Source organism: Ostrea edulis, chromosome 4, assembly GCF_947568905.1.
Source record: "Ostrea edulis chromosome 4, xbOstEdul1.1, whole genome shotgun sequence".
NCBI classification, from domain to species: Eukaryota; Metazoa; Mollusca; class Bivalvia; order Ostreida; family Ostreidae; genus Ostrea; species Ostrea edulis.
Genome location: NC_079167.1, coordinates 62259841 through 62287211, shown reverse-complemented (window position 1 = coordinate 62287211; position 27371 = coordinate 62259841). Strand labels below are relative to the sequence as shown.

The following is a 27371-nucleotide window of genomic DNA, read 5'->3' as shown; positions in this document are numbered from 1 at the left end:
TTTTTGCCAAGTTTGGTTGAAATTGGCCAAGTGGTTCTGGAGAAGATGAAAATGTGAAAAGTTTACGCCGACACCGACAACTTTACTGTGTATGGAGGACGTACCATATCATAAAAAACTTGCGGTTTTTTTTTTTACTATTTCAAAGGCCTTTCTTTCAACGCCTTTCGCAAATTATATTTTGGTATATTTTTTATATGATGTTAAGACTATATTATAGTATTTAACTTAAAGCAATAAAAGCTTTTGTAGCAATTAGTTTGAGGTCATCTTGTACATTGACCAGCGAATCCAACTCGGGACCTTCTATTTGCGAAGCGATGGGTGACTCTCTTGGAGGAAGAAGGACAAAAATTACATTCTCTAGGTAAACAAAACAAGTAAAAAATATTTCTCAGATAGGAGATAACATACCCGAGATCAATATTTAGAATATGTTTACGACCTTTTTGTGATAGATAAGAAGTGGAACAAAAACACAGGAAGTTTTGTTTAGTTTTACTCATAGTTAGATGTTTTTTTCCGTGCACAAATCATTGAATTTGAATGGAGCTGTTTACGTACAGCGTATATTCATGTCAAACATATCGAACAAGTAAAACATTGTTCACAAAAATCTATTTATAACATTGTTTTTTTTAAAAATATGCATTTGGAATTTCCGTCAACAGTAAAGTTGTTTATATTTTTTGCTGATTTCATTAATTATTTTGTTGATATGAAGGAAGTGTCATTTTTCGATTTCCTTATTAAAAAAAATGACCGTATATAAAAGAGTCATCTTAAATCGTTTCAGAGTTCAGAGTCGGTCGGGCGCATGGTTATTTCAAACCCTGCAACGGGCTCAAGACTCTAAATCTAAAAAGAACATGAGAGTAGAATTGGTCGAAAATTAGATAACGTAGCAGACGTAAAATAAGTGAATCAGCAATACAAGTTAAAAATAATTATAGTTTTAAACCGCGTTGATGTTTTCGAGGGGTTATTTGGCTTGGGAAAGTGAGCATTTCTATTTGTTTGTGAGGGGTGGGTGGGTGTTAAATAAACATAAATATATTGTAAAATAGAAACAACTTTAGTTGTATTTCTGGTTAGAATATTAAGACATGATTAAACTATATGAAATAAAAAATATAACCTTAATGGTACTCCAAAAAAAAATTATACTACATGTATTATGTTAGTTTATTCATTGTTGCTGCGATCATGCGATCACAAAAGAAGAAAAAAATTCAATTATTAGCCGCGCAACATGATTAAGATATATAGCGCATTATTTTGCCCATACATATTTGATTTCTCCTTCAAAACCAGGAGTCAATAACGTTGTTTTTGGGTTATTTTTGAAGTGATATATGAAAAGTAAACGAATAACGTTGTTGAATGACGTCGCGAAAATTTGTAACGTTATTTGTTAAAAACTGCTGCATTGATGGTTTTTATCAAACTTTGACACCCTTTTCTTTAAAAAAAACCAAACTCTATTACCTCATATTTTTTTTTTCATAAATATATTTCAAGATATTTTTGTTTCTCTTTGATATCAATATCATTAAGATGAACAACATCAGATTCTGTCTATTTTAAGTTGAATTATGCAATGAATAAAGTTAATCATGCGCGGATCTAGAGAGGGGGGGGGGGTCGGGGGGGGGGGGTCCGGACACCCCCCCCCCCCCCTGGAAAATGCAAAGATAAAAAAATTACAATATAACGATTTATAAGAAAAATGAGTTATACCACGGGTTCGATTTTGTGAAAAGGTTCGACCCCCCCCCCCCCGGAAAAAAATTCTGGATCCGCGCCTGTTAATCACTATTATTTTCTATATAATTCAACGGAAAACAGTGTCGTTACTGTTAAAACAATAGTATGTTGAAGACGTAATTACTAAAAACTCTGCTGTTGAATGAAAAACAATTTTCACAGAGTTTTATATACATTGTCCAGATACATGGGTCAAATTTTCAGGTGGGGTATTCGAGTGGAAAAAAAAGGTCGGTAAACCCGCGACTTACGTTAAATGAACCCACTCTATTTTTGTGATTATCTCCCCTTTGAAAGGGGCGTGACCCTTCATTTGAGCAAACTTGGAAGCCCTTCACCCAAGGATGTTTTTTGCCAAGTTTGGTTGAAATTGGCCAAGTGGTTCTGGAGAAGATGAAAATGTGAAAAGTTTACGCCGACACCGACAACTTTACTGTGTATGGAGGACGTACCATATCATAAAAAACTTGCGGTTTTTTTTTTACTATTTCAAAGGCCTTTCTTTCAACGCCTTTCGCAAATTATATTTTGGTATATTTTTTATATGATGTTAAGACTATATTATAGTATTTAACTTAAAGCAATAAAAGCTTTTGTAGCAATTAGTTTGAGGTCATCTTGTACATTGACCAGCGAATCCAACTCGGGACCTTCTATTTGCGAAGCGATGGGTGACTCTCTTGGAGGAAGAAGGACAAAAATTACATTCTCTAGGTAAACAAAACAAGTAAAAAATATTTCTCAGATAGGAGATAACATACCCGAGATCAATATTTAGAATATGTTTACGACCTTTTTGTGATAGATAAGAAGTGGAACAAAAACACAGGAAGTTTTGTTTAGTTTTACTCATAGTTAGATGTTTTTTTCCGTGCACAAATCATTGAATTTGAATGGAGCTGTTTACGTACAGCGTATATTCATGTCAAACATATCGAACAAGTAAAACATTGTTCACAAAAATCTATTTATAACATTGTTTTTTTTAAAAATATGCATTTGGAATTTCCGTCAACAGTAAAGTTGTTTATATTTTTTGCTGATTTCATTAATTATTTTGTTGATATGAAGGAAGTGTCATTTTTCGATTTCCTTATTAAAAAAAATGACCGTATATAAAAGAGTCATCTTAAATCGTTTCAGAGTTTAGTGCCATTACCTTCTCTGGTTGTTATTGTGTGTAGGGGGAAGGAGTGGGTAATAGAACCCCTACAATTTCCATACATCATATATGTATATGACTTGCATGACTGAAAGTTAAAGTTGATTTGTTTGTTTATCAGCTGATTTTGGTGTTCCCATCACATTACTAACATTTCCAGATGTATAATCTCTTTTCTTTCATGAAAAATATGCACCATGCTCATGTTTCCAAGTTGTTATGAGCAGGTACTTGGAGACTCAATATTTCATTTAAAACTTCTGTATACAGAGCTACAGGGGACAGTGTCCAAGAAAGGTGGAACCCATGACTGACAGACAGGTAACGTACAAGTAGACTTCCCTCTACTTTGTTATACAAAATTAACAAAAACTTATTTCATGGTGAAGTGATGAATCTCATACATCATTCATGGTGATTGTTTCCTAAGTGGAATACTAGTAATTAAGTAATTAAGATGAGAGTGCAAAGGATAAAACACTTTAATCTATCACCCCCTCCATACTTTTAGTAATTCCATAAAATGAAATAAAAACTAAACATAAATACAACATATTTATCTGTGTGATAAACAAGACATCAATAGCTTCAATAACAATGAATGAAGGTTACAATGTATTGTGAATTTCTATTTTTAGCTTTACTTACAGCTGTTCATAGTGCATGCACATTTGATAATTTGTATACGTGTATCCAAACAAACATGTATCCCTTAAAAGGAACAAGAGATTTAACAGAAGTTTCAGATAACAATGTTTACTTCATCTACTTGCACTTGAAAACCACGATGCCTAATCAGTACAATCATGCACACTGCAGGCATCTGGCTTCATTTGCTCCACCGTGTATCCAACCAAGATTTTTCTTCCTGAATATATGCAGGAAAGCATACATTATAAAGGTCATCAGAGTTTTTCCTCCATTGGATGCTCACAGTTTCATTGGTTCTTCCTGGTTGTTTATAGTAACAACACCTCCTTGGTCCATGTTAATCTTGGTGGGATCAAATGGCTGCCCTTTAAAAGGTGACCCCTCTGCATTCCAGGCGTCTCTAAGGATGTGTTGGACTTTCTGGTGAATTGTGAAAAAAAAAAAAAAAAAATATAAATGTTTTCATTGCCTCTTAATGCAGCCTGACAGATAAATGAAACACCAAAAAAATTCCTTTATGTGGGATATATATCTCTATGGTAATTAATCTCAATAAAAAAAAAAATTAAAATGAGCATATCATCTTGGTTATTGAATTCCAATAGCTCCAGAGAAATTTGAGTGTTACCTGTGATATTTACTTCCCGAGACAACAGAGTATCACAAATGAGGTAGAATATATAAATATTTCACATGTCTTTGAACCATTTACACAGTTATCAAGGTTTCATTGATTGAATTGTATCCTGCTAAGAGATGCAAGATTTTAGGTCATGTATAAAAACCTGATGTTCCTGGTGGTGTGCTGCCCCCCCCCCCTCTATCTCTCTCTCTCTCTCTCTCTCTCTCTCTCAAACACACACATAAAATATATAATATACACCTCCTATAAAGTGTGATGTTTGTATGTTTCAAATATTCCTTTGAAAAAAAATCATGAAGTTATGAGTTTCTAGAAATCTACAACCAAAACAGATGGCCACACAAATGGAACATTTGATTATGAGAAACTCCAAATATTAATCTGGGGTACAGATATCCTAAATTGTAATATTCCACATGACACCAGGTTTAATTCATAATTAAATCCACATTCTCCCAAAGAAGCTTCAATTTTCAAATCATTTTGGGTGTCATTCATTGGAGACTCAACATTCCATCCAAATCCAAGGTGGTTAACTTTTCCACTTCTCATCACTGCAACCTGAGTTTGATCCTTATGATAGGCAGTGATTTGGGTGGTCGTCTACTAAACACTTTTCCAGGTACTCTAGTTTAATGTAACATTTTCGTGCTTATTTTACAATGTGAATTCTAGCCACCTTGACAACTTCCTTGCACCTTGACCAAAAAAGAGGTTAATTTAAGTCATCGAAATTGATTGATAATTGTTGTAAATAAAGATTTGGAATTAAACTTTACCAAAAAGAAAAAAATAGATTTTCACAACAGAGACACTTTTATTGCATCCTTATAAACAGAAGCTTAAATATAATCACATCGGTCTTGTAAATAACACCACAGAAATCCAACTGACTCCATCATAAGGAAGGTAACTCTTGTAAAATTCACAGTAAAATTCCCATGCCTGCTTGTTTCACACTGAGTCAGTGTAATGATATTGATCAATATGAAATTATCATAACATTTTGACAACAAAATTTGACAAATATACTTAAAATCTTAAATGGATGTTGTTCAAGACCAGTTTTCTACCTGCATTAATCTAAATGAGTAATTTTACATAATTATGTTAGATTGTTTAATTTGGCATGTGAATCATAATTAAATTAGTACTCAAATATTTATCTAGATTTCCATATCACAAAAGCAGAGATTACACATGATAATGGAATACATACTATGTTGTATGTCATATTTCTATTGTTGTTCTACTACACATCATATACATACATGTACGCTACATGCATTTACAGGTACATGAAGGTATTCAGATAATATGCAAATCAGTGAGATGTTTGAACACTATCTAGCCTGTGTCATGCCGTATATTTCAGTGTCAGTTACATAGTTTATCTAATGACATTTTTTTCACAACAAAGCAACAGGACAGTTTAAAATGTTGGAAGTGTAATGAATATATTTATGGCTAAACGATAAAATATCAAATTCTCATTTGTTTATTGTAAATCTTCCTTGGCTGTGTAAATATACTAAGTACATATGTACTACAAATGCAACCTCAACTGGGGAATTTTCTGAACTTAATTAGATACAAAATTTATTTCTTTAAAAAGAGTCATATAGACAACATCACTCACCTGAGCAGCATGTCCTAATTATATACGATTGGCACAAGCAAACCCTCCCAAATATGACCCATTTCTTAAAGAAATATATCCAAAACATGGGCCCCCACCATGACTTTACCCTGGACCCACTGGGGGTTTCAAGGCAACATCCAGCCCCCCTCCATTCAGAAATTTCTGGATCTGCCACTGTCAAGAATACTTTGGACTTTCATGATGTATATTTTAGTACGACTTTTTTATTTCTTGCAGAAGTAAATTGATAGATCTCATTGTCAATATAGTGCCTGTGTCGAAAATATGATTTTCCCTTTTAAAAGATGATTCAATTTCAATTTACAACAATTGCTTAAATACTATAATTTCACTTTTGTTTACATAACTGTTAAGTTATCAGAAACTGTCAATCTAATTAACTTGTATGCATCATTTTCCTGATAAATGTAATTTTTTTCTGTGTAATTGTATACAAAACTTGGGAGGGGTGGGGGTAGAAATTTTAATTTACTACTAACTAAACGTGATCATCCACCATCTCAAACAAATTAAGTTAAAGAACTACATATCTGTTAATAAGGAGTTCATACACATTTGAAAAGTATGATGGTTGAACAACAGCTGTGCTTGAAGAATCACCCAGAGTATGATGCAAAACAGTTGATTGGTGAAAAAGATAACCTCTCTCACTGATTGAAGCCTTTAGTTTGAAAATAATACATTTACCTAGAAACACAAAATTGTCAATTTTTACTAGTACCAGCCTCACATGACTGACAATGTTATTCTGGTTATATAGTTTCAAGGTTAAAGCCATCGATCTAAAATCTGATGTCCGTAATTTCAAAAAGTCATACTCCAGAAATTTTATTGCAGTTCCATGGACTTCAAATTTTCTTGAGCCACCTCTGCATTCTTTTCACAAACTTTGGACAAACTTGAATCTGACTAGATAAGGATGCTTCCATATAAGTTTCATCATTTCTAGTCTATTAAAACTAGATAGCATTATAACCCCACATTACTTAATGATAATTATTAGAATATTTTCTTTTGGGAAGGGACACAGTACTGCCATTGAACAAACATAAATCCCCTTAACCCAAAAATGCTTTAAATATTGTTAACAAGTTTGAATAGCTCTGGAGAAGTTGAAAATATGGAAAGTTTACAACGACAAAGATGATGACAATGATGACACACATATTGTGATAAGAAAAGTTCAGGTAAGCTCAGGTGAGCTAAAATACATATTTCAAACTGACACAATTTAAAAGATATTTTTGTAATTTTTTTAAATATACATTACATTTTAGATATCATGAAAAATAAAGATTTTATCCATTTTGTTTACAAAGTTAACAATTGTTTCTGTGACGGCTCATAGTGGGCATCACCCAACGGTGAGGGAAAATCTCAAAGTGGCAAATAATCATCTAAACTTTTTGTGTTTTCTTTGATCCTTACATATTTCCCTGATGTTCATTAAAAAAAATTACTCAGTGCTGAGGCCGTTGATACATCGATTTTGTTACAAAGCTAACACCTGGCCATCAAGATGGATGATATGAAAAGTTGAAAATGGGAAGAGTGGAACAAACAGACATTGTTCCTTTCTGTGAAACAAAGCAGGAAGACATTTGTCAACAAAGGCTTTTAAAAATCACTTACTATAAAATTTACCCTTTTCACCCATCTAAAACAACCTATCAAACTCAAAGCATGCAAATTCACTGAATTTTATTAAATCCCCCATTTCAATACACTTTGTTTTGGAAAAATATACTGGGTATAAACCTACAGAGGTCAAGGGCATGTATTTACTCCATACAATAGTTAAATTGTGAAAAAGAAGGAATAATAAAACCATTATTGATTTTGATTTACTCATAATCTTATTTCTTGTTTGATGAGTTTATAAACTTATGTGGACAACCAGTTAGGCAAGTCTATGATTCAACAATGGAAATGAAGAATATTGACCCCCACTGGTCAAGTCACTGTTGTAAAAACTCTTATTTTATCTAAATTTAACCATATATTTATTTCTCTTCCTACTCCCAATACAGAAAAAATCTCTTCGTTGTGTAAAGACATTTTTGAATTTATATGGAAATCAAAGTGTGACAAGGTAAAACAATCTGCAGTTACCCAGGACCATCTATCTCTCTGGGGGTTTAAAGATGGTGATTGATAACTTCATCAAATCACTTAAATGTTCCTGGATGAAACGACTGGTAACTACTAATGATAAACCTTGGTTAGATATATTTTTTGCCATTAATGGAAATGCTGTTGTGAAAAACCTTTTGTATTTTGGAGATTCATATATTTCAAATTTGCATATTTTCTGCCTTTTTGGCATATATACTTTAATATTATATATCATCATATCTTTTATGATTAAATCAATTTGTACTGATTTGAGAAACTATTTCAGGGTGTAGTGAGCCACCTGAAGACTTGATTTATTGTTAATAATTGACTGTAGTTTTGGGGTGGGAATACCATCAATATAGAGTTGATCTATCATGACATCTGCTAATAACAGGGAGTAATCCTCAGATAGGGAGATACTGTGTATTTTCAGGGAAATGGATGTTTTCTTGTATTACTTTTATGTAGAAAACAAGATGTGATTGTTTTGTGATATCCCTGGATTACAACAAAGTGGAACTGTACAACACTAGTTTTTTTTTTTTAATTTCCAAAAACCAGGTCAATGGTCAAGGTCAAAGCTAATATCACCAGGTAAAAGATTTTGGTGTCAATGGAAATGACTTGTCACAATGAATATACATACCAAATATGAAAGGTCTACCTTTTATGGCGTAAAAGATATGACCAAGATTAATTTTTTTTAAATTCCAAAAACTAGGTCAAATGTGAATGTCAGGGTCACAAGGTCAAAAAATCTGGTATTGTTGGAAAGGTCTTCTCACAAGAAATGCACATGCTAAATATAAAAGCTCTATCTTTTACTATTTGAAAGATACAGCTTAAATTTGAATTTTCTAAAAGTAGGTCATAGGTCAACATTAGGGTCACCGGGTCTAATATTTGGTGTCAGTGGAAAGATCTTGCCACAAGAAACCCACATGCCAAATATGAAAACTTGACCTTTTATGGTGTATAAGATATGACCAAGGTTAAAGTTTTTTGCAACAGACGGGCCAAAAACTATATGCCCCCGAATCTTCAATTCTAGAAGCATAAAAATCAGTGGAAGTATAATAAAAACTCAGTTCCAGTTGAAGTCACCCTCTGTGTTTAACATAAAATGTTTGAAGTTGAAACAATGCCATGTGTTCTATTTCTGAAAAGGTATTTCAACTGGAAATCAACTACTGGCAAATCTCATTTCAACTAGAAATCAACTACTGGCAATACCAATCTTGCTTTGTTAAATGTATCAAGATTTAAAGTAGTATCAAACACCTGTAAAATCAGTTTTCACTTATATCTTCTTAATTCAATAAATGAAATCTCCATAATACTAATGTTCAATGATGTTCTGAACATCAAACTAATATAATCCATGGCAAGTATTTAGCATATTCTGAAAAGTATGGGAGATAACGATCTAGTTCGTCAATACAACCTATTATTGGGTCAAATGCTGTCTGACGTGTTTCATATCGATTGTTAGGCCGTTCTTGGCACACTGATTTTGACTACAGATAATTCCATTTACCTGATCAGGATATAGGGCTCACTGTGGGTGTGACCAGTCGACAGGGTATACTTACTCCTCCTAGGCACCTGATCCCACCTTTGGTGTGTCCAGGGGTCCGTGTTTGCCCAACTATCTATTTTGTATTGCTTATAGGAGTTATGAGATTGATCACTGTTCATTTTCTTCACCTTTCATCCAGTATATTGAAGGTCTGGGAGTCTAAATCTTGAATGCAATTATTTCATCTTTCTGAGATTTAACTGTCCATTATAAAGTAATGGATAATTTTTGTTATGTAGCTAGTAGAGACCTGATATTTGGACACATGTTTAAGCAGTCTTTTCTCATAGAGTATAATGAAGGTCAAGGTCATATCTTAAGGTCAAACATGTTGATGTCATTTGCCAAATGTGTCTTCCTTTTTTGCAATCGAATTTTCTAAAAAGTCCAAAATATCCAAAATCCTACGTTGAATTTTCTTTATTCTAAATGTACCATGTTGTTCATGTTAATTTTTTTCTAAATTTGAACTATACATGTCCTTTTAAGAGACCTTAATATGTAGCAATTATACATTTAAAATTTGCTATTGACGAGTCATGCATGATATATTGTACATCTCAGTGTACACAAACATACCAATTACAATATATTTTATTGAGATTTAGTAACAAATAGGTCAGATTTATAAAAAGTATTATTTTTGTAAAATCTCTATAGATAATTCTTATATACAGCATTCTTATCACAGAAGTTTCATTTCACACTTCTAATTAGGGTCCGATAACCTAAATTTGAAACTATGTCGAGAAAAAAAATGATAGAATAGATTTCCTTTATACCATGCACAGTAAGAGGTTTTGTTCCTTAAAACAAAATACAGAAGTTCCCAAAAAATTGAACTTGAGGAAATTTTTACATATCTATTTGGTACTACCTTAAGCTGACATCAAATTTCTGAGGAAATGTTGATCTGAAACCAACCTGGGAAAATTTCTATACTGTCATTGACCTTTCACATATAACTTCAAAAAAGTTTCCAGATATCATGTTCCTGAAAGGTGATTTGGAAGACAGAGGACAGATAGACACTCTCTAAGTAAATAAATGCACATATACTTATACTTTCACAAAAATGGGGAAGACATATTTCCAAGTTGTCGGTTGACAATTTTCTCACTTAGTAGAATATTTTTGTTCCTTGATAAGTTGACCAGATCAAGAACTATATATAGTTTGATTGTCCACTCCTCTATTTGTCCTTCTAACCAAGGTAACTTAATTAAGCAGCCACTGTTGTGTCAATATCTTTGGGGATTTTTGTATTATAAACTGAGGTAGTGGAAGATTTTCTCGCACATTTTGTGATCCTCAATACACCTCAAAATACTCAGCAACTTTCATAGTACAAACAGTACAAATGTACTTTGAATATGGAAAATAATATTGTCTCTGATATTATTTTTAAAGGGACTGATTCACGATTTTCCCAAAATTTTTTTAATCACTTTTAATCATCAAAATCTACTGTCTAATGTGTTTAAAAGAGTTCACATAAAAAATAAGGTTATACATTATCACAGAAGCTCATTTTAGAGAGTTTATTATTTGTTTTGTAAACAAAGATTGCAGTATGTTATTGTTTATGAAATTTTCAAAAGAAATGGACATCGATCTAAGTTTAATATATCTTTCACATTTCGAACATTTTTGGGGCAAATGTGTCATCTAAAAGTTAAGATTTGTGACTATACAAAATTAAGATGCTTTATATTACAAAATCAATATTTCACTTGTTTGTTTGTATACATAAAAAGACTCAAGTCTTTGTTTACATAACACAGATTTAAGGCTAAAATATTGCTTTTATTCTTGCATTCAGAAGGTCAAAATTTTGGCTGTCAATATTAAATGAGTTATATTTCTAATGTTTACCATCAAAAATGAAAAATATTTTTATCAAAAATCGTGAACCAGTCCCTTTAAAGCATCATGCTACATACTGCATTCAACATGATCAGCTTGACACAAGTATCAAGTGAATTACCGTGACAAGTTTCATTATGTATCTGTAGAAAATCACTAATAATGTATATTTTCTGCAACATGTCCACTTTCATTCAAAGGGTTTAGCAAAGAAGTCAGACATTTCAAAGTATTGACCATATTTCACCAGGAAGAACGCTAGCAAATGCTAGTTGCCCGTAAGATTTTTGTCAGCTGAACATTCTAATTTTGACGGTATACCTGCTCTTGTGAGGTTGGTTTCCCCATCCTCTTTTGTTGTTCATTGTACATCATCTCCTCTATTTTGGCCTGTGCTTCATCATCCAGATCTGTCATTGGTCGACTAGCATCTATTTTACGAACGCTGATCTTTTCCTCCGTTGTTAGAACCGCCTCCCACCATCTTTCCTCTCTCTTTTCCAGATTAATCTGATTAAGAGAAATATAGTAAAGCATGCTAATATATTTGTGTCGTGCTGGGGATGAACTTGATCTGATCAAGAGAAACATAGTGAAGTGCTGGAGACAAACAATTTCATAAGCTTATATTCGTTATAGGCATGTTCAATGTAACCGTATTATACTGCATTATGAAATCTAAGCAAAATATTCTTCAGTTGTTTGCCCTGTCAATTCTTATACTGCTTTGAGAATTAAATCAAGCATTGTTGCACATCTATAGAAATTTCTAACAAACAAATATGTAAATAAATTTTGTATCATTACACCACATTCAATCTGTTTTTCAATTCTACTTGCACTTAATGTTTGCGAGTATCAATCTTGTTTTGCACATTTAGAAAATGAATGTAAATTGCCACAGATTTTTGTATGCATTCATTTTAATGAACCAGGAAGAAAATTTTTTAATGGAAAGATGAATGGGGATGCAATGACATTTGAATAAATGGACCTACTTAACTGCACCTGCACAATTGATCATGAGAGTTTCCTGGTTGGTTTTACTGATCTGTCGCCAAGGAAATTTTGATTGAACATGCACTATCCATCCCACAAATGTATACATTTTAGTAAATTACAATTATTGTAACTGAAACTTACATGAACATGTTCCTTCGGTACCAAAGTCCACATAGATTCTTCTTTGTTAATTTCCCAGGGGAGATCACCATTGACAATCTCTGTCCAAGAACCACTATCTGTCTTATGTGACACTTTCACACGTTTCTTTTCTATATCTACTTTCACATCCCTTCCTTTCACAATATAATTTGGTATCTAATTTTAAAACAGAAATGTAGATGTATACATGCCAAACATACATACTAATAGGACATGAGTAATTTCAGTTGCAAAGTTGCAGAAAATAGTTACAAAAATGGCTGATCACTCTGAACAATTTGGTGAAAGCAAAATCTATTGTTATCAAGTTATCTGCAATTTATGATGTCACAATCAATACATTTTTTATGTTCATTCCCAATTATTTTAAATGAATAGAACTATGAATTTGAATTTCTAATGATTGAATAATCTTAAGAATACATTTATTAAAATTCTTTTAAAAAGTAATACACGTATACGTTAATTAGTATAGCAAAGGAATAAAAAAATTCCCAATATTTTGATTTATGAACCTTATTAGTATATCAATTATTTTTTGTTTGTGACATAGGGAAAATGATAATATCAGTCTAATCTGTAAACTCCCTTATTGCTAAACAATTTTCCACCAAACTTTATAGCACTGTACATTTTGGAGAAATAAAGAAGGGAAAGTCTACTTTCTTCACTATACAGACTGGCTAGTGTGGTTTCTTCACTATACAGACTGGCTGGTGGGGTTTCTTCACTATACAGACTGGCTAGTGGGATTTCTTCACTATACAGACTGGTTAGTGGGGTTCTTCACTATACAGACCAGATAGTGGAGTTTCTTCACTATACAGACCAGATAGTGGGGTTTCTTCACTATACAGACTGGCTAGTGGGGTTCTTCACTATACAGACTGGCTAGTGGGGTTCTTCACTATACAGACTGGCTAGTGGGGTTCTTCACTATACAGACTGGCTAGTGGGGTTCTTCACTATACAGACTGGGTAGTGGGGTTTGGCTCCACACATCAAAATTTGTCCTTTCTTGAATCAACATTCAGTGCAAGATAGGTACATGTATAGTACAGTCTTGATCTGCTCATGCAATTCTCTTTTATTTGTAGTGAAAAAGATGATCATTTTCTAACAAAAACGCCATGGAGCATAGAGGAATTTTAATTCCCAATTTAACAAAAAAGATCATAAATTTCATAAGAATCCCTACTCCCCATCAAAATCATTGACTTATTAGTATATTTTGAGGGTGGGTGGGTGTTATTTAAGTTTTTTCTTATTGGTAAGTGCTTTTCTTTTCTTTTTGCAAAATATTCTTTCTTTACATGTAAAGCAAGAACAATCAAAGAGGAGTAACTGTAAATGAATTCATGTAAAGCTAGCTGACCTGAATTCTGATATCAACATCTGTGATTGACTGTGACCAGGAGTAGTTGTCTCGGACAGCTCCATTGTAACTCTCTGGGTTAGCTTGGAACACTTTCTGCTTGCTAAAACAAATATTTGTATCATCAAAGGAATCTAAATGCATCCATATATGTATACATCAAGTAATTTCCTGAGATATATTTCTTTATTTTGAGGTGAAAGCATTCAAGGGAATAAATATTTGGTACATGTATTGCAAAACCCAGGTCATAATGAATTTGGCCACAATGCTCAACTGAGCAATTACATATTTCCTTTCCATAAAACAACACACAGTAGTACAGTCGCTGCATAGTGCATCATCACAGCTACCAGCCATCTCAGCAGCAGTCTTTTTCTTACTTTATTCAGCTAACTTGAGCTAAGTATTATGATGAGAGTGATGCAATGTTCCGTCATGAGATGACATCAGTTAAGCACAAACTGTGTTGATTTTCAAGGCTAACTAAGCTAACAACTAAACTAATGTTGAAAATAATCTTCTATGATCAAGTGATACATTTGAAAATAGGTATCTTATCTTCATAGCATCACCATGGTAATTGTCCGCTGAAAATGAACTTTGTCAATTTTAGTTCCATATATCTAAAAAAAATAATTTATTCCATGCGTAATTTTTCTGGTTTACTCGTATTCTTTTCTACTAATTTTTGTACTCCCGATTAGAAAAAAATTGTGTAATTTGTAGAAATAATAAATTGTTTACAAAGGAACTAAATTTATTTGATGTTGGTAGCAATCTAATTAAAATAAATCTGTCTTGCAGCTAAACCTTCTTATGCAAGAATGTAAGCAATATTTTAATTAATAAATTAAAAGCATCATAATTTTGCACAGATACAAATTTAACTTTTAAATGGTACATTTTACTTAAAGGATACTTGAAATGTGATATATATCATAAACTTCAATCAATATAACCATACGTTTTCAAAATTTTGTAAACAATATCATACCTCAATCTTTGTTTACACAACAAATGATAAAGTATCTGTATTGAGCTTCTGTCCTGGTGTATAAACTTTTTTTTTTTTTTGTGAAACCCTTTAGACACTTCAGTTCATTTTCACTATAACTTAATTATCTCCCTTGGAGAGTCCATGGCACTTCATTTGTGAAAATTGAATCCTCTTTACTGAAGAATACTTTGTGCCAAAGTTTTGTTGAAATTGGTCCATTGTTTCTGGGTGAAGTTGCAAAATACTTTATTTTCTAATTGTTGGAAAACTATGATTTTAACAAAATACACAAACAAGGGCTCAATAAGTCTCATGATCTTGGAACTAGACAACACACAAACTATCAACTCACCCAAGCTTACATCTCAGGTGAACACATGAAATCAGATACATAAAACTTACTAGAATTAACATTTTATTTTTAAAATAATAGCATTCTGTATGATATCTTTGCTCATGGAGAAATATTTCTATGATATAATGGTCAAATCTGCCATCAATACATCTTCACTAGCCACGGGTTTTCAGTCCACTCTGCTCCCAGTAAAGGAGAGCAGAGTGAACCGAAAGCCCTTGGCCAGTGAAGATGTCATCACTGCTATAATTCCAACACTATTCCGTCAACACTAAACTGCATTTAAATGATAGTCTTTAAACACTTACGCGGCAAGTTCTGGGTCGTCCTCATCATCTTGTCTCTTTGATGGTGGTGGGTTGTTTGGGTCTGGCTCTTTGTCCCTGGTGGAGGTTGCAGACATTTGTTGTGGTTTTGATTCCTCATTTGTTTCAACAGGAGTGGGATTTCCATTAACATTACACTGTCGCTTTGGAGATTCAGTAGTGGAGAGTGTAGTGTTAGTCTCTAAGCTGATTTCTACAATCTTTGCAGGTGGTGGGACAGCATACTCTGTGAAAGAAATTCAAGATAATTACACTATAATAAATGTAAATGTATTAATACTATTAAGAAATCCAATTTCTACTCTATCTTGGTAAAATGTGATGTAGTGAATGCATACACATAACATAAATTGTTCGAAGTAATACAACAATGTGGAAAGTAAAAACAAGAATTCCTTTCTTTTCAATTTTCTTTATTTCTGTCATTTTTTTCTGTTTGTTTGTTTGAGAGGGGGGTGGTTATTTCTGGTTGCTTCCTTCTTTAACAAAGGGAGGTAACTCCTGTTTTGAGAAGATGACATTGATGATTTCTACAATATATGGGGTATTTGGGGTATTGTAACCATGAATTCCATGTAATAATCACTTCACAAAATACCTTGATGTTGCTTCTTTTGCATGATCTTTTCTCTTTCCTCATCATCTTTTCTTGTAAGGTCATCATATTTTTTGAACATCTAAAAAATCCACATTTAACTTTGAAATCATTTTTTAAAAGAAGTATTGGTTCTGTAGCCTGCTTTAAGAGTTTTAATGAGGCTTTGAAATGAACTTCAAAGAAGAGACATTGTTCAACAAGAAGTTTTACAGTCACTATACAACACACAGTATGGTTACAGAAAACAGATCTGATAACACTATGTGTGTAAATTTGTGCATGATCCCCGATTACATTGAAAATAAAGCAAATTCCTTGCATTTGTCTGCTAGTTATTTGCAATACAACTTTTCGGATGATTGCTTTTTGTTGTCTTGATGGAATGAAGTACTTGCATGTCGTACAATAAAACAAGTAACATATGTTATACAGCACCTAAACAGGCAAATTATTTCATAGATGTTTTGCTTTGAGTTTTCACATTAGGGTTTCCACTTCACAGGGGATTTTCACCACATAGTTTAATATTTTGTCAAATCACAACCTGTGTTTTGTGACCAAAAAAAAAACTTTCTGAAATTGATCAGACCTCCATAATCTCATGTTTTGTTTAGTGCTACCTGACAGTGCCTGTTGGTCTTACAAACAGTTCAAACTTTACGGATTTTCTCCCCTTTATCGTCATCCTGTATCAATCTGCACCTTACTGATTATTCAGAAACTTTCATTGGTTCGATCCGACTGGATGATGAATTGATATCTTGAAAAGATTATTGGTGATTGGTTTTCATAATAAAGCGCAGCTTAGTGCTTTAAAAAAAAGGAAAGTTTCAGATCACCAATTTCATCTGTAATTCAAGGCCTCTCACTTTGGAACTCATTTTCTTCAAAACTTTTCAAGCTGTACACCATCATATACCCAAAGCCTGACTGATTCTGTTGTTCAAATTTTTGAATTTAGCATTATTCATATACAGTGTTAGCTATGACTATGCATACTGCAACTGGGAACCCCAAAAATTATACTGTGCATGGATTTCATAGTCAAATAGTTACATTATGTTAGTACGTTTGATTCTCAATGTTAAACTTATTTTTGCTAGATCATAAACAAAGATTTAATCTAGTTTCAAAGTTGAACCCTCATGCCATATTTAAGATGGTTGGTGCTGTAGGTTTTTTTCATGAGCAAACAATATCCTAATAATACAATTTAAACTCATCAGTTCATCTCGTGTCACAACTCACATTAAGCAACATTTTGGCAGCCACTCCAGGTGGAAATCCTAATTTGTCGTCTCTAGACTTCATAACTCTGTAAAAGTCAGTCCTGTAAAGCAAAAATGATTATATGATATTTGCAAAATTTACGAATTCATTTTAAACATGTGGTGAATATAATGTGTGTATAAAAAAATTAAGAATTTGGCACAGTTATTAAATGTTTTAAAAGAATAAAATCCAAAATTAATAATTTGGAATTTTATTCTTGTTTTTTATATTATTCTTTTAAAATTATACATGTATATGCACAGTCACAGTTTCACCTCGATATATTGCCAGCATTTGTCCCAGAGTTTACCTTGGTGTTATATCAAGGGTGGCATTATATATAGAGTTCACCAATTTTAGTTCATTCATTTGAAAAAAAGTGATTGATCAATTAATAAATTATTGTCCTTTTCTTGTCATCCACATATGAAAAGATATATAAATGCAGGGAATTGTTTTTCATTTAGTTCTTAAAACTTCATTAAATGGTGGGATGTTCTGTGCTTGTTGAATATTCATTTGCAAAACACATAATTATATATGGTAGGTTCTACATTGATCGAATATGTTGAGCGGTTGATAAACACAAATAATGGCTACAAATGAACATTGACTGTGTCCATCCCCATGATCGTGATCACTGGAGACTTAGCATAAGGACAGCCAGACGTCGAACCCCTGACGAAGGGATAACAGACGATAAACTTGGATAGCAGTAGTAGTAGTTTCTCTGACCAGAAATGTACATGTATCCTCATGTAACCATGCATTATAATGGTATGAATCATTGAACTGATTATAAAATCCATGTGGAAATTATGCTGGCAGCATCGAATTTATCAGTGTGATACTAGTACTGCTTGGTAGTTTTTTTTTACGCAAACATTATAGAGCCTGACTGGGAACTTTCAAAAAGGATTTACCTACAAAATGGACTATAAATATCGGTATTGCATGGAATTTTACTTTGAAGATTTAAATCTGAAAATCTGATCAGTCATTTAAAAAGTTAATATTTAAACATCACCTAAACTTTTGAATATTACGAAACCCCCCCCCCCCCCCCCCCCCCCCCACTTTTTTATAAACGTGTAATACAGGCACGCCAGTATTTCTTTACTACAAATAACCCAGCCAATCAGTTCCCAATTTTCTAATCGGCTAGCATTTTTTCAAACGAATAATCGGTTAACCGGTGAATTGTTGTTTAATATCCATAGTATTTAACACATGCATATATATAAACCAACCAAACTTTGGATCCATACCATCCCGCACGAACGACAACTCGTACAAGCAAGAATTACGAAAATCCGGAATAAGCAATACAAAATAGAGAGTTGGACAAACACGGATCCCTGGACATACCAGAGGTGGAATCAGGTGCCTAGGAGGAATATGCATCCCCTAACGACCGGTCACACCCGCCGTGAGCCCTATATCTTGATCAGGTAAACGAATGACAACTCATACAAGCTATAATTACGAAAATCCGGAATAGTGACTACGTGAAATGATGACTCACTTATAGCCAGGGTGAGGTTAAAGATTGTGTTGGCTAGCATTGGGGCTAGGTATAGTGGTTGATTTGTGCCATTTTACACTATTTCGTCTTTTTGTTATTTTGAGGCAAAAAGACAAAAATGATATTACGCAATTTCTCATCCCGAAATAACGAAAAGATGACAAAATGATAACATTAGCTACTTTTCACATCAAAATCACCAAAAGACGACAAATTGCAAAATTGCACAAATCAGCCACCATACCTAGCCCCTAGGCTAGCTGCTACGATCTTGTAGTTGTAACGCGGCCCTGGGTAGACATACTGTACAATGTATGGTAAACATATCAAAATACCTTCGATACAGAAATCCTAAGACTACATCAAGAAACTTTAAAATCTCTCCTTCATGCTGAATGATACCAAGCAATGCAGAATCATACGCTTCCAGATTTTTCGACATTGTTTACACTTACAGCACTCGATCAGACGAAAAGTGAAAGTATTAGTAATTCGTGCGTTATTTATTCTCTTCAAAGTACACATTTGCATTTCGAAGAATAAATGTTGATGTACAATAATTGATATGATTTTTTCTATATAGTAAGCAACTTTGGGATTAAATACAGAAATGACAACAAATGAATGTAAAAGTTATATTTAAAAGAGAAAGTGAATCGAATATTCTTAGTAAGAATTCTTCTGATCCTTCACCCCGAAAAAAATGGCGCTCCTGACGAAAGTGTTGTTCTCAGGTGTTTGCATTGCTGTTATATTGTACGGGATCATAGATGTTCTAACTAATTACGAACAAAACAAATGTCACATGACGTATATGTTTGAACAACCAGAATATTTGGTGCGTATATCTTTTTTGGGGATCTTTTGCAGTGATCTATACTTTTAACAGAGTAAATTCTGATTGTATGCCGATAACAGGGGTGAAAAACTGGAATGATGTGCATGTTTTAAGTCTCTTGGTCTTTATGTTGCTTTAAGTCTATGCAGGGATTGAGAAGATAATTTGTTATTTTTTAGACATTAGGTTCTGGTTTTAGAAATTATCAAGTCATTTGCACATGTTGCACGGATAGACATTTAATAACTTCATTAAACATGTGGACTCTAAAATTGTGCCCAAAATATCTCGGTGGTTTTAATTTATAAGAATTACAACCAAGTTTAGACACTCCTCCCTCTCAAAATGTTGAAATTTCCTAAATGGTGTTGGAATTTCCTGAAGTGATTAAAGATTTATTTAAACATTTTCAGTTATTTTTCATCAAGCATTTTTATAGTCCTAAATACTGTTGATTTTATGACATATGTGAAATATTATGTTAAAAGATTACAAAAAAAAACTGTAGTTACAAACAATTGATAGCTACATAAACTTTATTCATGGAAAAATTCAACTTTGACAAATTTTAAATATCCAAAAATGGCGACCATTTTCCTCAAATCAGCGGGGCATAATGATAAGGTAGCTTTTAAAATTGGTGTAAAAAGCACTGTCAACATACTTTTTATAGTTCTTGTCATTGTAAATTAAATGAAAAGTACCGTAAGAGGTCCAATTTTATTACAATACAGTTTATGCCTGTAGGCATGGTCTAATCAGCACAGCTGTTATCTACATAGAGTGTCCCTGGCCTGGAGCCCAGGGGCGCTAATCTTACATCTAATCAGATGACACCAGAATATTTGTTGACTATCAAAATGAATATTGATGTTGGAATTTGACTATTAACCAGTGCTCCCACTGGACCAGAATTCCCTTTCGCCACTTTTTCGGGGAGTGGCGCGGCACAAATAATCACATGCTTTACAATTATTTTCATCATATTATATATTATTTTATTCATTACACTTATTTTAGCATTTTGAATCAGTTACATTACTTAATCATATCCAGCTACCATACTTAAACATTTCTTTCTGAAATAATAAGAAGTTGATTTGTTTGATAAATTCTATTATGGAAATCAAAATTCAGATAATAAATCATATAAATATAAACTTCATGATGCTACACCCCTCAGTGAAAACATTGTGTACATTGGCCGAAATGCAGATGTCACAAAACATCAAGCCCAATTTAGAGTCGTATCTCAACCATTCCCTATTAAATTTCCGTTTTTGTATGGAAGATTTTGCAATTTGGAGAGAATCAGATGTTTGAGCAGGTGGGGTTAACTGTAAAGCCAAACATAGATATTTTTTAATTTTAGACTGACTAGGGTCAGAAGCTACAAGTTTAGTGTCAAAATAGAATGGGGTGCATAGTCTTATGAGATTAGCATTTTTATACTGTTGCGCACCGAACTTCAAAGAAAATTATTTATTAAAATTGCTATGTCCATATCAATGGTGACCGACCGCATTGTTTATGAAATATTCGAACTAAAATCAAACACATCAAAATCTTGTAATCAACAAGTTTGGCCGCAAAAACAAACAATTGATGTATTCATATATACCATAATACGGCCAATTTAATTACCGGTCGGTTCTCTGGTTAAGAATTGACATTAATGTGGAGATGATAACACGATAATGAATACGACTTTAAATGTTAAACAATTGACCACAGCAGGGTAAACAGCTGTCCGATGTACTTTATTACATAATCACCGACTTTTTTGCAGCCATAACTTACCTGAGGCTGTGACCAGCTCTGTGTGCACTGGAGCGACGCGAGATTTCCGGTCGCACGCGTTGACTGAATAAACAGATTTTGACTGCATAAACAAACAGGCGATAATGTGTCACTGACAAAGGATTAAAAATACAATTTATTGCAAAAAGGGATTTTCGCCACTTTCAATTTTTTTTCGCCATTTTTGAAAAAAATTCGCCATTGGCGAAAATGGCGAAGCCCAGCTCGAGCACTGCTATTAACTAATTAAAACATCACTCAAAACACATACTTTCATTGCCTTTACTCAAAGAAAAATATACAGTATATAAGTATTCTAAACAACTAAAACAATTGGGGATTAATGTGTAATTAAATTGCACTATTCTACATTACCATGATTACCTACATGTAGGTATACCAAACCTTTTCTTTTAGATTGTGTGCTGAATATTTGGTTTAAAATTTGCATTTAAACTGCCAAATGAATGCACATGAAATCAAATTCTATAATTGCAAATGAAATTTAATTCTTAGATATTTTATAACAATCCCACAATTTTTTAACAGTTTGATAAATAAACTATTTTGGATAAACCTTCATTGATTCATGAACAATATCATAATTCATATTTTTTCATAACCATGGTTATATTTTGGGTCTTAAGTAATTTGCTAAAAGTCCCAATATTTATTCTATGCATATAGATCTATCTGTACCGATATCAACCAGATGCTGCTTGTCAATCAAGCATAAAACAATAGTGTCCTGCATGATTTAAGTATTCCTTAAAGATTACAAAATTATCCTAATGCAGTGCAATGGCAGTCTGAAATAGACCATTCTAATATTTGAAATTGAGACTTTCATTTACAGGGATTTGTAGAACAGAAGAATTACAAAAAACCCTACCTTCATTATCAAAGACAAAATCAATTTTCTGTCAAAATGAATTTGGGCAATCTAAAGTTATATGTCTGTCCATCAATCTGTTTCTAGTAAACTTTTCACATGGTAATTTCAAAATCAAACATCTCACAAAGTATCCTGGGTAAAAGGGAGTGTTGGTTCAAAAGAAGGATCAAACTTCCTCTAAAGGGAAATAATTTAGAAACAGGACAGGGTGTTTAACAAAGCTTATCCTCAAAATTTGCAGTACATCAAATCATTTTTTTAAAATAATGAATATTCATGTTTATTCACTTCATATTCTCTAGGGCTATAGCAGGCCACAATGTGGGTTCAAAAGTTGCACTGGAGGGATGCAATTTCTTGGATGAGACATGTAAACCATAGGCCTCATATTTGATGTATTTTTATACATTGATGTATTTTTATATTAGCCAGATTACATCTGTTAATACATGTACTTAATGATAGGAGACTGAGTATTTATTCACTGATACTGTTGTGCTTATGTAAATTACACATGTTGAATACTATTATTCAAATCTAGCACCTTTCATTGATGTCCAAATTCATTATTTCACTTCATGTTGAAAACTATTATTCAAATCTAGCACCTTTCATTGATATCCAAATTCATTATTTCACTTCATTTTAACAATAGGAGAAAATTGTAGTGTGATTTTATTACCAAATGTGCTTATTCTAGACTTTTAAAAAATATTTTTGATAAAGACGAAATGGTTGCATAACATTATGGTTGTATAAGGTTTCTGAAACACCCTCAGCTTGTATATATATTTTGCTATATATAGACATATGTAAGAGTTCGCTGCATTTGTCATTATTAATATATCCTATATATTGAAGTTCTTGGGTCATTAAGTTGCCAGGCTCTGCTGGTAGAACAAATTACATGTATGTTTTAATTGTGGTGAAATCCTGAATGCAAAACAAAGTGTGGTCACCATTACTCTTCTTTTAATAAGATATCAACATAATTGTGAATAATACTCAACTTATATTTAAAAATTTTACAACTCCAGGAAATTCCTCTAAGCAAAGCTATCAAAGACAAATTTCCGAGATACAGCTTGTATGTCTATGGAGAGGGGTATGTGTTTGTTTTTTTATTTTGAAAATTCTCTTTATCAGTATGCGTTTTTATCAGTAGACGATGAAATTAGGAATAAAATGCAAACATTTTCAACATGCCAAGTTTGATAGAAAACTGTTAAGGAAATATCTTTATTTTATCACTATTGGGTTATTTCTCTTATTCGGAGAGATGTCAACCTTGAATAGTGATTTATTGAATTACTGTATAAAATGCTCTGAGATAGATCATTTATTTTTCATACCTTGAAGGCTGGTATGGAGCTAAATTGGTTACTGTTCTTTTTTTTCCAGGCCTTATGCAAGACAAGTGGCGTGAGTATTGTTTGAAGAGTTCGTGGTTTAGGCAGAGCAGAAGTTTTTTCTCCCTATGTATTTTTCAACACATTTACATTGTAGTATAGTGCTACAGAAATCATTAGAATAATACCTTATTTTTAAGGAAGCTGAATTTACAAGGCATTCCCATCTTATTTATACCTGGGAATTCAGGCAGTCACAAACAAGGTAATATTTGCTCAAAAGAATTCAAAGAACTGTTTTTGTTTCATTAATTAAGTGGTTTGTTTTAATCATAATTGTTTCATAAGAAAGTTATGATAATTTTCATATTCTTGTTAAAAGAATTATAAAAATCAGTGGACAGTATTACCCAGCTGTTACAGTACTATATTTTAATTTCATTATTATACCCCCCGCAGCAAGTTGCGGGGGGGGGTATACTGGAATCGGGTTGTCTGTCTGTCCGTCCGTCCGTCTGTAGACGCAATGGTTTCCGGGCTCAAAAGCAAAGGTCAAGCGCACTGGACATCGAAGTAGCAGTATGGTTTTCGGGCTCTAAAGCGTTATCCTTTCCACCTACAGTCACCATATCATACATATGGACTACCCATGGGATGAAGATGTTCCCTATCGATTTTGGGGTCAAAAGGTCAAAGGTCACACACACTGGACATCGAAGTAGCAATATGGTTTCCATTTAAATTCTTTAATGGCTTTTTTCATCGCATGGAGATGCTGTGTTCCTAGATACCTTTTGGATCATAATACTGAAGTTTTACCTATTACCAACATCCTTTGGGAGATTGGGGTAAGCGGGGGGTATTCTTAGTGAGCATTGCTCACAGTACCTCTTGTTTGTATTGTAGCCCGCTCCTTAGCCTCGGTGTCCCTCAGAAGAGCCATGGACAAAAGGACATACTTTTTCTTCAACTATTTCACTGTCGATTTTGACGAGGTATGAAATGCCTGGCTTAATTTGGAACACACATTAAAAAACAAGGGAGAGATATATTATATACAAACACATACACTCTAAACTAACTTTTATTTGCAACGACTTTATTTCGCGATTTACTAGTGATGAACTGATTTGCAGAGATCACAAGAATCATTTAAAAGGACTGGTTCATGGCAAGAAATAACAACACTGATGAGGTGTTCGTGAACCTCGTGAAGATTTCTTGTACGCAGCATATAAAAGTTCGTTTACAGTATATTTCTTCTTCATTTGGACAGTTATGTTTATTTAAGAGTTCATTTCAATCTCTGTGCTTTATAACATATTTCAAATGCAGTGTGTATCTTGTATGATCCTCTTGAATTTACATCAAATGACTGTATCTCATTTCCATTCTTATTGACCATGTAGTGTGTGGCGAGAATTCCATCATCATCTAAAGCAAGTTTTTTAACTTGCCTAAATGGTCGAGTAGTTTAGCATACTGGTCACATGCTGCTAGGAGATTTGATTTCACAGGTCATAAGTTCAACCCCAGGTACACTAATAGTGTGAAGTTTGCACTCTGTCTGTCTGTCACAATTTAATTTTTCCAGACTGTCAAGTGAAAGGGGACTGCTAGTTTGCACTCTGTCTTTTTTTGTACCGAATTCTTTAATCTCTTGACCTTGAGAGTTTGACTTACATGTACATTTTAAGAAAATCTAACATATTCAATATCTTCTGAACTATCTAAGGTAGGGCTTTCATAATCCTTACATTCTATGCAAGATCTTTTATCAAGTGTGAACTTGACCTTCGAGTTTGACCCAAATTTCAAACTTTTACCTTACTCATCATTTTTGAATGGCGATTGATAGGGCTTTCATATATATATATATACATTCCTTGTGACAAAAAATTTTTCAGTTCTAAAGCTTCTAACCTTGACCTTGGAGTTTGATCTATGATTTTAAGAAAATATAACCTTGTAAATATCTACTGATTTATTTAAGGTAGGGCTTTCATATTCTAATATAGGTTCTTTATGGCATTGAAGGCCTTTCATTTGATACCATGTTGTTCTACCTTGTGGTCTTGAAGTTGAAGTTTGAATACTTTAAGAAAGCCAAATGAACTTCTAAGATAGAGCTTTCTTATTTTGTATATAGATTCCTTACAGTTCATTCGTGATCTTTGATCTTCTGAACTTGACCTTGGAGTTCTTACAGAAAGACCTTTCATTTAATACCACGATCTACATATATGCATGACCTTGTTTATCTATGTTATCTGATATCTGATTATGAATTTGTTGACTTTTTATTCAAATGCACAAGAGATCTAGACAACACATGGTGATGCTTTTAAAAGTGACAATAGTACAGGTAGAATAAAGTTATGATTGTTGAAGACACCAGATAGAAGCAAAAATGTTGATTGTTCAGAATAGTTAGTAACACAGCATTAGAACTCAAGGCTGAGGATATGAATGAAGTGTTGTTTGATGCGATGATAATGACATCTTTGTTAGTAAATGATTGTTGACATGTTTTGAATTAAGATTTAAAAAAATGCATGAAACATCTAGTACAATTGAAATTTTAAGACCAGAGATGGTCCTGGCAATGTGTATAAACTTATCAAATTTTACTTTCCTATTCTATTTATTTATCCCCCCCCCCCCCCCCCCCCCCCCCCCCCCCCGATTTTCTCTATTATGCATGAACTAATCACACAAGATGATTACACAAAGAACTTGACTTGGGGCCAGTAGGGGAATGTATTGCTGTGAATACTTACAGGATGCTTGTTTTGAAATAGAAAATCTGATGTGTATATTTTGTTTTAGGACTTAACTGCCCTGTTTGGTGGTGTGCTGCAAGATCAGACAGGTAATCCACTCATTTGTGAACGTTAGTATGTTGATACACTCAGTGTATTTTATTTTTAAGTGTCAAAATCTTTTTACAATTTCCCCAAAACCTGTATACGCTGTAAAAAATTTTGTAAACGAAGACTGACTTTTCTTTAGCTATTCCCAAGTGACAACAATCTTTATTTTCAATTTTCATATAGTTAGTATATTTTTTTTTTAAATTTCACTGTTTTTGATTCTATTGGAAGTTATTAATGACTTAGCTATGTTACTTTGACAGAGTTTGTACACACCTGTATAAAGAAAATCTTGAGGTTGTATAAAAATGCTGAGAACAAACCATCAACAGTGATACTTGTGGGACACTCTATGGTAATTGTGTTGACATATAAGGGTCCTCTATACACTGCACACTGGAGAGTTCAAATTTCATGCTACTTTCTTCTTCTTTTTTGCAATTAGAGTGATCTGCCCTTTGGTGTATAATACAAGAAACTGAAATTTACAGTGATATTCACATTTTGTAATCAATTGAAGTAATTTAATAATTATATTATACCAAGATAAAG

The 27371-nt window shown here is 33.1% G+C and overlaps 2 protein-coding genes across 2 annotated transcripts in view; one reads left to right on the top strand and one right to left on the bottom strand.

Moving 5' to 3' along the window:
• Nucleotides 1-3470: 3470 nt before the first annotated feature.
• Nucleotides 3471-19557, bottom strand: LOC125668351 (nudC domain-containing protein 3-like). The gene is made up of 8 exons (XM_048902332.2): nt 19400-19557; nt 17516-17597; nt 16268-16346; nt 15652-15895; nt 13989-14091; nt 12593-12769; nt 11771-11959; nt 3471-4000 (listed from the first exon to the last, which is right to left on the bottom strand). The coding sequence occupies exons 1-8, from the start codon at nt 19504-19506 to the stop codon at nt 3860-3862; spliced, it is 1122 nt and encodes a 373-aa protein (XP_048758289.2). The 5' UTR covers nt 19507-19557; the 3' UTR covers nt 3471-3859.
• Nucleotides 19558-19761: 204 nt separating this feature from the next.
• Nucleotides 19762-27371, top strand: part of LOC125668350 (GPI inositol-deacylase-like) — a 59240-nt gene continuing 51630 nt past the window's right edge. The window contains exons 1-7 of the mRNA XM_056163276.1: nt 19762-19902; nt 23635-23702; nt 23999-24019; nt 24147-24211; nt 24853-24941; nt 26776-26818; nt 27083-27174. Of these exons, the coding sequence (XP_056019251.1) occupies nt 19768-19902; nt 23635-23702; nt 23999-24019; nt 24147-24211; nt 24853-24941; nt 26776-26818; nt 27083-27174 (513 nt within the window). The 5' untranslated portion in view covers nt 19762-19767. The remainder of the gene's footprint in view (nt 19903-23634; nt 23703-23998; nt 24020-24146; nt 24212-24852; nt 24942-26775; nt 26819-27082; nt 27175-27371) is intronic.

What these genes read in the sequence shown, in the direction of transcription:
- LOC125668351 (XM_048902332.2), bottom strand. Translation starts at nt 19,506, where the DNA reads ATGTCGAAAAATCTGGAAGCGTATGATTCTGCATTGCTTGGTATCATT. An exon ending in GACGACCCAGAACTTGCCGC is followed by an intron (nt 14,092 to 15,651) that starts GTAAGTGTTTAA and finishes TATTTGTTTTAG; the next exon opens with CAAGCAGAAAGTGTTCCAAG. An exon ending in TACCGAAGGAACATGTTCAT is followed by an intron (nt 11,960 to 12,592) that starts GTAAGTTTCAGT and finishes TCTCTTAATCAG; the next exon opens with ATTAATCTGGAAAAGAGAGA.